This window comes from Cygnus olor, chromosome 1, assembly GCF_009769625.2.
Source record: "Cygnus olor isolate bCygOlo1 chromosome 1, bCygOlo1.pri.v2, whole genome shotgun sequence".
In the NCBI taxonomy this organism is placed as follows: Eukaryota; Metazoa; Chordata; class Aves; order Anseriformes; family Anatidae; genus Cygnus; species Cygnus olor.
The window spans coordinates 81072702-81087750 of NC_049169.1; the positions used below are offsets into that span (position 1 = coordinate 81072702).

General features: G+C 36.7%; 1 protein-coding gene across 1 annotated transcript in view; it reads left to right on the plus strand.

Moving 5' to 3' along the window:
• Positions 1–15049, plus strand: part of ROBO2 (roundabout guidance receptor 2) — a 1087423-nt gene that overhangs the window by 970577 nt on the left and 101797 nt on the right. Inside the window, 2 exon segments of the mRNA XM_040566381.1 lie at positions 10337–10461; positions 14383–14554. Of these exon segments, the coding sequence (XP_040422315.1) occupies positions 10337–10461; positions 14383–14554 (297 nt within the window).

Genomic DNA, 15049 nt, shown 5'->3' on the forward strand with positions numbered 1-15049 from the left:
GACAGAGTTCTCTCTTTATCCTTTTCCATTTCATTCTGACTCTTGCAGGAAAGTCTATGTAGCATGAATACTTTTATTTTTAGTGTATTTATGAAACTATCACCTTCACTTGAGACACTGAGGGTTTATAAAACTATATCAGCAGTGGTAATTGGTGTGTGACAGAAGAGATGAGATCATGCTTGGCACTGCTGTGCCATCTTTCAGTGGCAGAAATGTAATATCTGTATCAAAGTGCAGTATTTTGTCTGCCTGCCTGTTGCTATCACATATAGAAATTTTCGGAAGAGGGTAAGGACACCAGAAGATATTAAGCTTTTTGCATTTTCTTCTTCCCTAACTGAAAGAATTAATTCTTTTTATTTATCATTAGGCAAATCCTTTATATTAAGGAGAAAAGCTTGGTGCTGAGTGAAAGAAATAAAAATACAGAGCTGATTTGTTCAGACACTTAGTAGCCCTTGAAAGACCACTCTAAAAATCCAAGAGTCTTTAGCATTTGTACTTTGGCAAAATTCCACTAGCTGAACTTACACTTGAATTTCCATGATGACTTAAGATACCATAGAAATACATTTGTGATGTATGAGCCACAATGGCTCTGCAAATGGGGACAGAGCACATTAACCACCAGGCATTTATTAGGGCTGGTCCACAAAACTCTGGCTCCATTTTCAACTGCTCCAAGTCTTTTGGGTATGCCAGAGAGCGGTCAAAACAGAAATATACAAGTTCTGACAGAGGATTCTTCTTCAAGGATAAACATGAAAGATGGCTGCCTACCTGAAGTAAGTCATACTGTTACGTACTGGGCTCATTCCACTACATTACCAAGAATGTGCCTGCACTCAAACTGTTTCTCTTACAGAAAAGCCGGGTATAGCAAGTGCAGGAAGTGATAAAAGGGCCTATTTATTTATTTATTTATTTAGTTAGTTAGTTAGTTTACTGCTGAACTCTAGCTTGGGAAAGTTTTGAGAGGTTTAATGTGTAAATTTCCTGAGTCCATTATGTATGCTCAAATCAGTAGGAATTGTTTTCTTGTTTCAGTGGATTCTGAATCTTCCCATATGTCTTTGAAGATTAGTGTATGAAAAATAGTCTTTTGATGTGTTGCTCCTTTCCTGTTTTTAAAAGGAGAAATTAGTAACTTTTCTTTCAAGAAGAGTGTGGAAATCAATACAGTAATCCATCCACTTTTCTCTTTGCCTTCTTTACTCAATTGCTGCTTGCTTGTACCACTGAGTTATTACAATTTGGATAAGTCCTCAATATTATTCAACAGCAAAACTACTTATGTCCCATTCCTTGAATGTTACCATTGTCAATCAGCATAAATAATCTCCTTTCTTCCTCACTCCTTTTCCTCTCTTCTCTTTACAGTGGCCCAAATTGAGCAGAAAATCTCCTCAGTCTTTCCTTATTCTCAAGGGTAAATGAACCAGGAACTTGTCATCTTTCTCACTATAGCTGTAGCCTATTAGCCCAACATACCCAGGCTTTTCTTCTCTTTTCACCACCTTGGCTCTTCTATTCAGTGTGTGAATTCATGTTTTTTTGAAGCAGATAACCAAATTGCTCTTGTTATTTTGATGAAATCCTACTAAATCAGCAAGAGGTATGCTTTCCTTTTTTAAATGCATTACAAGCAAACCCTTCTGCTATCTCCCATGAAAAAAAGAATCATAGCAGACTGCATGTGTTTTTGTTAGCATAATTTGCTTTGTTTGCTGAATTCACAGAAGGTAAAGGGAAGGTACATGCCATCACCTGATGTTACCGTTTACATTAGCAAGTGGACTAAAGTATTACAAATGTAGGAGAGCACTTCTTTTCTATCTGATCTAAACAAAAGGCATATCCTGAATCTCAGGCACTTAAGGAGAAATAAAAAAATATATAATAATAATAAAAAACAAACACATGAAAGAATTGTCTAGAGTAGAGAAAAGTCCTGATTAATGTAAGGTATTGAGCAGCCAGAGTCAGTGCTACCTCTCTTTACATGTATCAAAGATAAATGAAGGATTTTCCAGGAGTACCTGTGAGGTTTGAGTACCACTTAGAAGAGATGATTGGACAAGATATAATAAAGCAGAGATTCAAATTCTGTCAGGCTACAGTCCAATGTTGAGATGAAATTCAGACCAGATATTTAAACTTAATGTTTAAATATATCATAAAACAGAGGAGAGAGGTCAGGAAAGGTGCTGTTAATAAGTTCAGAGAACTGGAAATGGGAGTGGGGGGGAAAGGAGGTTTCTTTTTTCTCAACTATGTAGGAGACAGTTGTGGGTTGCGTTTTTTTTTTGTTTGCTTTTTGTTTGTTTGTTTTGTAAGTATTCTCATAATTTTACTGTATTGAAATTAGTTGTAGGCAATAGGGAAGAACAAGTACTTGGCAGTATTTTTTTCTTTGTGCTTAAACTTTTCTTATAACAATAAATGCAGATTTGGCAGTTACCTTAATTGAAATTGACAGGGAAACTGAATATAAACCAAACCTGTTTGTTTGTTTTGTTTGTTTGCTTGTTTGTTTTTCATTATTGTTTATCTCACATCTCTTTTTTTCACCACACAGATTTATCCCACTTCTTTCTTTTAGGTCATCCAGAGATAAAAGAGAGATTTTACATGTCAAAATATATAAGGCAGTTAGCTGTTTTTATTTATTGATTCTCTGAGACTTCTTTCACCTCTTACAAAGAAAAAGAAAAGCTTGTGCTTCCATGCTCTCAGAGATTATCTGCTTCAGTGTTTCAGATCAACTGAAGGATAAAAATGTTGTTATAAGTGAAATTCAGATTAGAACAATTAGTCCAAGTATGAAAGATGGTTTAACATTCTCAGTGAATCTGAAACCAGAAAACAAGCAAACAGTTAATCAAACAAACAAACAAATAAAAGCAACCAAACAAACAAAAACACTACCACTAACAAAAGGGAATTTCTCATTTTCCATGAGACAGCACCAGTGTGAAGGACACTTATGCCAGAGCTGGTCCTGATGATGATCTTTTGGAGATAGCTTCCCTCTGCCCTCTACTTCTGTTCCACTGTAGCTTGATACCTCTTCCCCAGTGCTTCCTTTGCATTCAACTTGCTGAAAGTTCTCCCCACTTGCCCACTTTGTTTTTAATTTTTTATATTTGATTTATCAAATATACAAAATGAGAATTAATTTTGAAGTATTGTCAATGTTAAAGATAGTATCTGAGCTATGGATTATAGGTGTTCTAAGGATAGGTTCTATGAAGTGGCTTTTCAGACGAAACCAAACCAAGCACCTGCTTTGCCACCTCCACTTGTGTCATTTTAAAATAATATCACAGATCTAGTGAGGGGCTTCATGAATCACTTGTTATCCTTTACAACCTACCCATTCCTCATTTTTACTGACAAAAGCATCCACCTGAAGAATAAATCATAGAAGAAAGCAAACAATCCAAATAAAACAGAGGAGAGGAGAGGAGATCCATGTACTTGTTTCAAAGTCCAACTTCACTCCTACAGACTAGGGTTTGCAGCTGTAGTTTGCTGTGCTAACATGATACTCATGGCAGAGAAGAGAAGGAAATCAATTTCCCAGGCAACTCAGCAGTAACTAGCAAGATGAAAATTTACTTCCTTCCCTGTCTGTGAATGCACCTGATCATTAGAGCACACCATAAGATTAAGTCTTTTCACCATAAAGAAAATGACCATCCTAAACTTCCATTGGTTTATCCCTAATAAGAAATATCTGAATTAGTAGTAGGCCTAAGTTGTCATCCTTTCAAGTTCCTCTTATGGCTTCTGTGTCAGAGGCTACATCTTTGATTTATTGTTGGTCATGACTAATAGTTCACAAATAACTTCGTTTCCTAAGAACCACATGTTATGGTCTGTGCCTGTTAACAAGATCTGAACTTCAAAGAAAAGAACTGCTGTTTCAGCTCAGGCTTACAGTGTATGAGACTGGTAATCTTTTCTGTTTTCCTCTATTTATTTCATCAGCAACAGTATAATATCAAACCATGTTTCACAATGCATAAACTTTCATGTCTGTCTCTCAAGAATTCCTGTACTTCCTTCAACTATCTTCTAGCCCAGTATCACTGGAACCAGCAAAGCAATCCTACAAATAAGTAGTCATACTCCATGGATAATGTCAAGGGTTATATCCCTTTTGAAAATAATACTTCAGCTGGAACACACTTCTATCCTTCACGTAAACATCTTAGAGGCAATTCTTTATCTGTATTTGGTAAGACTGGAACTGAGCTTTATGCCTTAAAATGTGAACATGTATTGAAGACCAGCTTGTGTCCACATGAATATTGTCGCTTCAATGGCACATTGAGATACCCTGTTTCAAGTCTTAGAGGGTTTTATAGGGAAGGTAGAGATGTTGCTGGGATTCCAGAACCTGGAAGACCATTTGGGGAAGACTCCATTATCTCATCATGTTAACTGACTCTCTTACTTTCAAGCTAGGCAACTGAATATTGTACCAAGTATCATTTTGATTGCTCAGAAGATAATTATGAAATTGCTGCAAGTGTACGATACAAAAACAAACAAACAAAAAGACTGCAGATGGGAATTTTAGGTTGGTTTACTGTCTCTTCCATGCTGGAAGCAGAGCTAAGACTTACAGAATCCAGGTTCTTTACCAAACTATGTTTTTCTGCCTGTTCTTCAAAGCTTTTTCCTCCATCAGGAAGAGGGATGAGTGTTGCCTAGAAGGCTTACAGGTTAACATCTTTCCCCTTACCCTCTTTGAACCAGTCACAGAAATATGTTTACAGATAATAGGCAATTCCAGTTTATAATGAAATACTCTTCTTTATCACTTAATCTTCATGACAAATTTCATTTGCAGTTGATTATCAACTGAAATTAGTTGCAGTTAAAGCTTATCAAATCTGTAATTTAAGCCCTATAAAATCTGTTGCTTTTTTTTAAATATATTATTTTTTCAATGAGTCTGATCCAAAGACCATGTAAGCCAACAGGAGAATTTCTGCCAGCTTCAACGAGCTTTGAATAAAGTCTCATATTCCATGATATCTGAGGATGTTTTATTTAAGTACATGTAATTAAAAGATCACTAAAGTTTTCATTATCTGAAAATTGTCTGGATTATATAAAATTAGTTTGATCTCATAGTGGGGTTTCCTTGGTTAATCGAAGGTGTTAGGAAAAACAAAAACATGAGAACAAAAATCCCACTGATATTACTTGCTGTGGTTACAGTGCCATTTCTGCTTGTGGTAGTGATACTGGACTAAAACTTGGTACAATATCTACTTTTAATTAAAGTCACAGCAATATAACATGTGCACCCCAGTGCACCTGGACTGGGGGAGCTGCTCCAAGCAAGTTATGATAATAGAATTCCCGTAGGATCATTGTGTTCAACGTGAACCACAAATCACAAGACCAGCTTAGAAAACTGTCACTGGAAGAAAATGTTGCTTGTATTTCATATGGGATTACAGTGTTTTTTACTGTAAAATCACATTTTTCTGTGGCAATTTTCCTCTCATCTTCTGAGTAATCTTCTGCAACATTTCTTATCAGGTGACTGGAGTTCATGTAGGAGGGATAAACTCACTGTCTTGGTCAAGCTTTTCTACATCAGCATCTTTGTCAGCTCCTGGTGACTCAGCATAACCTTTAGTACTCAGAGACGCTCCTGGGAAAGAAATTAATGCAATCCATCACAACATATTAGAGATCCTACTAACTGTTAGGATTGGAAAAGAATTGAGAAATCCCTTTGAAATATTTTGCAATATTAATTTCATTTTTTTTTGGTACAACTGTTTAACATTTAAACAGAGGATACCTTCATATGCATTTATTACTAGAAAAAGAGATCCATCTAGTGATGCGCAACGTGACATCTAGAAAGAGTGCAACAGAATGCACTGTTACCATTTTGAACAACTAATGCTTAACTACTGCTCATGCTTTTCTACCTCTGTTTTCATTCTTGCAGTAGAATACTGTTCTGTGCTGTAAAAACAGTTCTGAACATGATGTGATTAACCTTAGGGTCTCCCCATCCCCTCATCTCAAAGCCCACCTCGTACATGGCCTATGCTTTCTATTCATGTTCAACCATCTGATTTCCATATCATCCCGCTCACCCTCACCAGCCGCTATTAGCATAACAGAGCTCTAGTGTGACATTGATTGAAGCAAGCGCTTGCTGAATGCCACATCAAAGCATAATTTGCCAGAAATCAAATCTAATTTACTGTGTACTATTTAAATTTCTCAAAAAAAAAAAAAAAAAAAAAAATCAATAGAAGTGCACTAGGTCTGTAATCTTAATTGTTCTTTTTCTTTTTTTTTTTTTTCTTATTTTTGTCTGTTGCCCTGGAATTCAAGCAATACATTTCCTTTTAGAGCCATTGTCTTTGATTTTCAAATGTCACCTAAGCAAGAGATTTTCTACTCTGTTTATTCCAATGCAGCTAATGTTACATCTGAAACAATAAAGGGTAATAGTTTGATAGGCACAACACTCAGTTTGCAGCTGCATAACAGTTTTTTCAGCAGATTCTTCTAATCATCTTAATGTTTAGACTGAAATAAGTATTAACGTAGCTCATAGCTCTTTAACAGCTGAAGCATATTAAGCCTGCTGTTATTTCTCTAACTGTACCTTTTCAAACTGTTTTTAAAATTCAAGAAACCTACTTTGAGAGAAGCAATAATGACTTCAATAAGGTTTTGTCCAATGTTCTACTGATGTTGAATTTTGAGCAAGTCATGTTCTTAGTCAACCTTTCTGCAAAATAGGAGTAATAATATTTACCTTACAAACAGCATTTATGCATGTAGATAATGAGTTGTTTTTTGTTTTTTTTTTTTTTAGGAAAATTGAAAAAAAAAGTCAAAAAAGCCTTGCTGTCTCTGAACAGGGTCACATTGCATTCTCTGGGGATAATGGCAGTCTTACTGCTTTGGTAGTTATACTTGACCAACATTTCTCCTGCAAGTATTAGCTGTTACTTTCAGTTGTCAATTCTCATTAGTCAAGTGGAATTTGATAGATAAAAGTGATATGGTGAAAACATTGTTTAAATGCTATAAAACAGGTCATTTTTATCTGTCTGTAAACAGAATTATAGCTGAATATGACAACAAATTGGTGAAAAACACAAGTTTCTTTCATTATAGAATAACTTATTTGAATACATAAAAATGTATGCAAGGTTTTATTTTTTAAAAAAATGAGGTTTTTCATGTTCTTTAAGAGTATACTATTAAATAGTTTGGCTGGTGGGGTTGGTTTTATGTTCTAATTAATGCAGTGACCAATGAAAGCTAGCTCCCCTTGAGATTATCGGGTTATATTTAGATTAAAGCTCTAGTTCATTTATTTATTTTTGTAGTGAATTTCTATTAATTATGGATGCAGAATAATACTAGAAAACAGATCTGTGCATAACCATATACTGTGGTTTACTGGTGCCTTCAGAAAGTATAAACTTGTAGCTCTGATGCCACAGATCTCCTGTTCATCTAGAATGGTGAATGCTGGGGAGGATTTGGTGTGTGGCAGGGAGAGAACAGAGCAACAAGGTAAATCTACACCAATTGGATTATCTGGACTGAGTCACTGCCTAAATTCCTGCTTCTTTTCCCTGTCTCTTTTTGCAAAATAAAGGATTGTTTTTCTGCTCATAGAAAAGTGAGGAATGTTCAAAGTTAGGGTTAGGTCAAATTATAGGTAGAAATTGGGCGGTTTATATCTCACACCTGAATTTGGTCCTTGCTACAGCAACAAGTACTTTCCTATTATATCTACTCAGAGCTTTGAATTACTGACTTGCAGTACAGCCTTGTGTGTGAGAATGTTTCAGGTGAACCCTTAAACTTATCTACCTGCATTTATTTGGTTATGTGTTTTGAAAGATAAGCTCACAGAAACGCCGTACCTTTCTTCCTTCTGTTGAGCTGGGAGCACCATCTTTATAACATGCCCCCAGTGGACTAAGCATGCCTAAAAAGCGATCTTAGGTATCGATCATGCTTAGGCATGATCTGTGGGATGGACTCCTGACACCATGTTTTTAGCCTCACAATAGAAAGGCTATGGTCTGGAGGCCACCTATAACGTAGCACAGACATAGGACTCATGCATAGTTCCTGTTGAATGCATATGTAACACCTGAAGAGGTTAGAGGTTTTCTGCTCTCTGCTCTGCCTGAGGTTGCTATTGATTCCATATTAATATCCTGAGCAGTGAACTTCTCTGGCTGAGCAGCAAGCACTGAACAAATTCAGTGACCTTTATTAAGTGGGTGGTCAGAACTGTAGAGACACCTTAGTGCACAGTATGCCTACAGGAATGGAAGTTTCTAATTCACAACTAAAAGATCTTTCTCTCTTCCCATATGATTGAATGAATGAAAGCACATACTGTTTACCACATCAGTGCTTTCCAACACCTGTAGGGATTGTATTACAGATCTGGTAGGTAAAGCAAGGTGAGTGAAAACCAAGGAACATGCTACAGTCCAGTGCTTTAGGAACAGGACAGGCTGAGTTCAGATCCTAGATTATATGTAGCAATACATAAGCACTTATAGATGCCTCAAAAGATATGGGTATAAATGGGCAGCAGCAGGGCACCTAGCCCTTCATCCCTGTGCTTTCAGAAGATTGATGCCTGCTGAGGCCCTGGAAAGAGGCAGACACTTGTCTCTCCAGAAAAGCCAAAACTTGTGCTCAGGTATATGAGACAGAAGGAAGATTCATCCTTCAGTGCTCACCCTCTGCCTTCTAAATCAACAGTGATGCATGTTTATTAAGTGCTATACAGTTCGTGTTTTAAGAGTACATTATACTAGTGCTATTTGACTTGTGATCTTTAGAATCCATGAGAATTACAAAGCGTATTTCAAAAAGATCAGATCTGCATACATTTCTATGCTGTTAGCAGATCTGCATCTGTGCTGTCAGCAGGTGTAATCGGAAGCTGAGTCTTGATTGCTCTTCGTGCCTAATTAAATAGTTTGTAATTATAATGGTGAAAATATGGTTTTCTAAAACACTTAAATTCTGTTTACCTAAAAGCTTAGTAGTTCCTAAACCATCACTCTCCACAACCACCAGAGCAATAGTGGAATGAGGAGAAAAAATCACTTTTTTTTTTTTTTTAATTTTACCTCCTTCTTCAGCCTGTCCCAAAAGTCAGCTAGTCTTTTGCTAAGAACAAGTGGGGATGCTGATTATATTTTAAAAATATGCCAAACAGTATAAATACAATTCCATTGAATTCCAATGTTGAATCAAGACTGAAGGATTTGCATATCATGCGTAGAAAACTTAATTTATCACATCATGCTCAGCATAGTTGCTGAAGTTTTTTTCTGTGTCATCTTCTACCACTGCTTCTTCCCCACTTTCCTTCTGCACATTACCACCTTTTTTCTCCCTTTGTGCTCACACCAAGCATTGACTTACTGTTCTACATCAACACTCCTGGACAAGTTAAACTACGCCTCTCCTTTTGAAATTGTTCAATTCTGAATGCTGTTAATGCTATCTACTTGAACACAAAGCCAGTCCTGAATCTTTTCTTGTTTTAACTCCAATTTCTCCTTTTCTTCTTTTCCTTTCCTCTTCCTGACCTCCTGGAATACCTGTTCCTTCTTACTCACTGCTCTCTGCAGCCCACTAACTTTTCAACTCTTCAATTCTTGCTTCTTTCTTTTCTTTACATAAGCCAAAATCTGGATCTCCCAAGTCTGTGATGTTTCATCAAACCTCCTTTTCACAGCAAGTCTTTCCACCCACTCCCTTCTTAACCACATTGCCCCTAAGAGAAGTCGAGGGAACTCTTGAACTTGTCTCTCTGCTGTCCTCTAGACCTTCCTCTCCTTTCTTGATCGTTATTGAAAGTCTAGATAGTCAGACTGAAACAAGCAGTCCGTATACCCTGATTTACCCTGTGCAACACGTGATAGCTCCAGCAGAATGATAAGCTCTGTGTAGTGTAGAGTGTATGAGAGTGCTGGTACCTGTGCAGATGAAAGGTAGAATATCTTTAGGTAGAAGGTAGAAACCAGCATCATAAACACTGGACTGTTGCTCCTTAGCATTTATTGTCATCTGAGTTTATGCTAATGTGTATAATGTTTTTGTTGTTGTTGTTGTTTGCTTGTTTGTTTTTTAGCAACTGGGTATATTAATTCTGTCTAATTGGTATATCTGGTGTTACGTCTTCTGGCATAAAACAAATCTCCATAATGTTGTCTTTTTCTTTCGATATTCCTCATCTCCCCCTTGCAAAATATTGTAAATTTACATCATGTTTTTTCTTACATTGTAGCTCCTCCACAGTTTGTGGTGAGACCACGAGATCAAATTGTAGCCCAGGGTCGAACAGTGACTTTTCCTTGTGAAACGAAAGGAAATCCCCAACCAGCTGTTTTTTGGCAAAAAGAAGGAAGCCAGGTAAGTTATAAGCACCCTATAAGTGTTTCAAGCCTTTCTAAATGGTCATACATCTTGATTTTTAAAGAAAGACATATTAATTTTCATTCTTCTAATCTTTTGCAAGAATTTGTTTTTTAAAAAGTCACTATCCTCTACCAAAGTCTTGTTGCTGTTTTTTTGTTTGTTTTTAATATTAACATTGTAAAGAACTCAAAGTCCATTTAAGTTGCTGAAACTTGTGCTAGCTGCTGTATAAAAGTGTAAAAAACAACAGTATATACCTTAAATACATCATTCTAAAACACCCAACAAACAGGTGGGTGAGACAAACACAGTAGATAAAAAAGCTATGGCTCAATTTTTAACTAATCAGAGTCAGTAATTACAATTCATAACCTGTCTAGACATGATCAAGTGGATATATATCTAGCAAACTGATTTGCATTGGCATATTCTCACAGTGCATACAGATATAGGTTTTGAACACTCAGCTGCTTTCTTCAGTAGAATTATCTCAGGAAATTTCTAAGTCTGTTTTTGGAAATATTTCCCTGAATTCTTACTGTCATCTTGTGAAAGCAAAATTTCTGATGTAGCCAATAATATTGCCATCAGCTAATACTGACTGAGTGTTTGAATGTCTTGCCATATTTTTTTTTTTTGCTGCTTTTGCAATATTGGTATCATGTTACAACAGAAGTAAAGCATCTTTGCTTTCAACTGCAGTTCCTGTGAGCATGTTAACTTTGGACATTGTAAACTACATGCCAAATTCTCCTTTGTACCTGAAGAAAGATTAAAAGGGACAAATGGATGTCCAAGGACAGTGCCTTCTGCAGCTTTGGGATGAAACTTGTCTGGCCTGCATCTGTTTATGTAGCTACACTGTGTGTCCTTGTCCCTTGGCTAAATTGTTTTTTTAGAGCACTGTGCTACTTTTTCCCCATACAGTGATATATGAATTAACTCAAGTATCCACATTGTGCTGTGCAATGCAGATGTGCCTGTAATCTGGAGGTGCTGTGTAACAGCTCAAAGTGTGAGAAAAGAACTGAACCACAGATCTCCCACTCTGCCCCACCTGCTGTTGTTTCATCATCTTACCAGGTCAGATAGCTGACTAGAACGACAAGACCAAGGTTGACAGCATTTGGTGCTAGGTTGCAACTTACAAAGATACAACACTATTACTTTATGAGTGTAAGCTCATATGAGTGTAAGCTTAGTCTTCAATGTACTTCTTTCAGTATATTAATTAGAGAACTTCAGATCTAGTCTCCATGGATCAAGTGGGATCAAGCTTCTGGAAGAGCACAGTATTTTGTGTCTCAATAAGGTGAACATTGTTCCAAGGGAAAAGTAAAATAGCATCTTGAAATTGAAGTAGGAAGTACTGATGTGCTTGCAAACATTTCAAAAACCTGCCTTGTAGAGCATTTTAATAACATGGTAATGTTTATGTAAAGTGAGCTTACAGTGTCACACTCGAATCTAATAAAGTGGACATCCATCATGCTGTAATAAAGAGAAGAGCTTCTAATTAAAGTAGGACATCATTTGCAGGATTAAAGTCATTTAGCGTAATTGAAAAGTGTTAATACTCTATTTTATCCTCTTCCATTGGTATCACTTCAAGGGTAAAAACATTTTAAGGTAAAAATGCATTTTGTGTCTTTAATTGAATGTTATTACCTACCGATTGTACCATGTTGAAGCTGTTTAATTACAAACCTGGAAAATTAATTACCACATTGAGAACCAGATCCCTGAGGGTTAGAACGTTCTTTTTTGGCAAATAAATGCAACATAAAAATTGATACCTACATGGTTTATTATCGAACCTTGAAACATAGCTCAATGTGATTCATTATACCCTTATGTTAATCTTAATTGAGCATCAGTGAAGTAACACAGGTTAGTGTTACCATCTCAACACAGAACTTGCTAGAATTTGCAATGAGATGCCCTAGAATAGGTGAGTTTCCACATACTGCATTTCTTCATTAAAATAAGGAGGACTGTGTTTTGGCCAAATTAAGCACTATCCACTGAACTTGCTTTAATTTTCACCTTTGCATGCCTGGCTACAAGTTGTTACCTGGATTTACAGTCTTACTTCTGCTTTTACTCAAGGAACCATTTGCAGCACCACTGTTAGTGTTCAAAGTAATGTTAAGTAGTCATGTTAGCCCACTCCAATAATTGTAGGGCATTTTTCATTCTGAATCTATTTCTCAACCTTGTTTTACTGAGCACAACCAGCTGGAAGGGAGGGGAGCTGTTTCCTCCTGAGTAATTTCTTGTGCCAACTTGTGCATGAATGTCTGGTCCTTAGTACTTGGTAGCCTTTAACCAGGAGTCTAACATCCACCCACCAATGAAATACTCCAGGGCAGGACATCTGTAATTTTTAAACTCTCTGGATTAAATTCATCCTTGAGATAAATCCAGAAGAAAGTGGTATTACATCGGAGGTGACTTTTGTCCCACTGTTTGCAGCCCCGCATGCAACCATTGTGCCCCGATGAGTAAACCAGCAGCTTATTAAAACCAGTGAAAATGTAAAAGCATTAAAATAGTGGACTGTATTGTAATGTAGGACAAATTATAATCCATAGTTACCTGGTCCTTGAAAGGAGGAGTCATGATCAGCTCCTACTGAAGTGTAAAATATTATCTGGAAAAATTATTTAATACCCTACCCTATGTTTTTAGGTTTATTTTTTACCCATATAGATTAGCTTAAAATTTAGTAGTGAGTCATTAATAGAAAACACAGTAGAGGTATACAAAGCCACAATAAAGACTGAAAGCTTATCAGGGTATGGTAACAGGGTTTTGGGATATTCCTGAGACAAAAAATGTGTATTTTTTATACAGGCTTGTTGAGTTGGTATTAGAGACAGACCCTATGTGCCTGGAATTTATGAATTCGTTATCACTGTTTAATTTGTCTCCTCTGTTCCCCTCTCTGTCTCATTGGGCCATGATGCTAACCTTTCTGTTCATATTGCCTCTCTTTCTTTTCCTGTTCTTTATTCTCATCTAGAGTTGTCCTAGACAGTATAACTTTTTCCTTGAAAACACAGCCCTCACCACTAAAACCTTTTAAGTCCTTTTGTCTGTATTATTGATTCGTTCAGTCCTTCATCATATTCAATGACTGCTACATTCATTTTAGTTATTCTTACTGACATCTCTCTTTTCTCCAGTTCAGCCCAAAGGCAAAAGCTAATCTCCCTGTTCTGTGCTAACTGATGTCTTATCCTATATAAAATTATTTTTTTTTCTTTCCCATGATTTCCACATTAGATTTATACCCTTCCTCTTTACCCTCAAGGCTCCATGTAGCTTTTCTGCTTTGGTATATTTCAGTTTTAATTTCCTTTTACTTCTCCTTTAAACTCTTGTGCTATGCCAGCTTCTCCTACTTTATGACCTCTTTGTATCTTCCTCCCACCTTTACTTCCGTGCTGTGCTCTTACTTTCTCCTTCACCCAGATCATATTCACTGCCAAACAATAGCCCTATGCTCCCCCAGGTCTCCAGAATTCAATTCTTTCTTCTATCTTTCTAATATTTACTGTAGTAGTATAACCGGCTTTGACAGCTAACCAAGTGTATTATTAAAATTTTTAATTCAGAATGAAGTTAAATGTTTAACAAATACAGATCAGTCAAAAGTGATTGTTGGAAAATTTCTTGTCGCCTAAATCCCTAGCCAGAACACACTATGCTATGAAAGGGCTGTTTCTAATTTAAACTGCAAGTTGCCCAAGGCAGGAAAAAATTGTCTCTGTATGTTCATAAATTCATAACCACACTTACTTTTTATAGAGAGAAATTTTAAGGAAAAATCATCATATCTTTAGCTGAGAGAAAGGTGGCTCTATTAAAATTCTATATGTAGAACTGATGTGAGATAAATTGTCTTTGCAGAATCTGCTCTTCCCAAACCAGCCTCTGCAACCCAACAGCAGGTATTCAGTGTCACCAACTGGAGACCTCACTATTACCAACATTCAACGGTCTGATGCGGGCTACTACATTTGTCAAGCACTGACGGTTGCTGGAAGCATTTTAGCAAAGGCTCAGCTGGAGGTCACTGATGGTGAGCTATAGAAATTCCTTTTTTTTTCCTGTAAGACTGTATCTTAATGTAATCTAAATAAAGGCATGTGAGATCACAATTCATACAAATAAACAGACAGGTTTCTACAAAAAAAACACTGTGAAAAGGGATCTCTGCACAATTCTCTACAGTATCAAAAGGGCGCTGAAGTCCAGTTTGCCTTTTACATGCTCTTAATAGTACTTAATAGTCCAAACAAAGGACAAAACAGCTTAGAATAGGGTTGGTGAGAAACGAAACTGCTCAGTTCAGTAGAGCTAAGGTAGGACTGCAAAAAATGTTGTGAAGAGTGAATAGTTATGTGATTAAAGCAATGGACTGGGGTGCAGAAAAAGAAGTCTCAATTCCCATCTCAGTCCCAGCCTTCAGTATTACCTTAGGCAACTTGTTTGGGAGTGTATCCGTAGCTCAGTTTAAATCAACATAGTTGCCTTCAATTACTGTAGTACTGGTAGTTTTGAACAGCTACAGCAT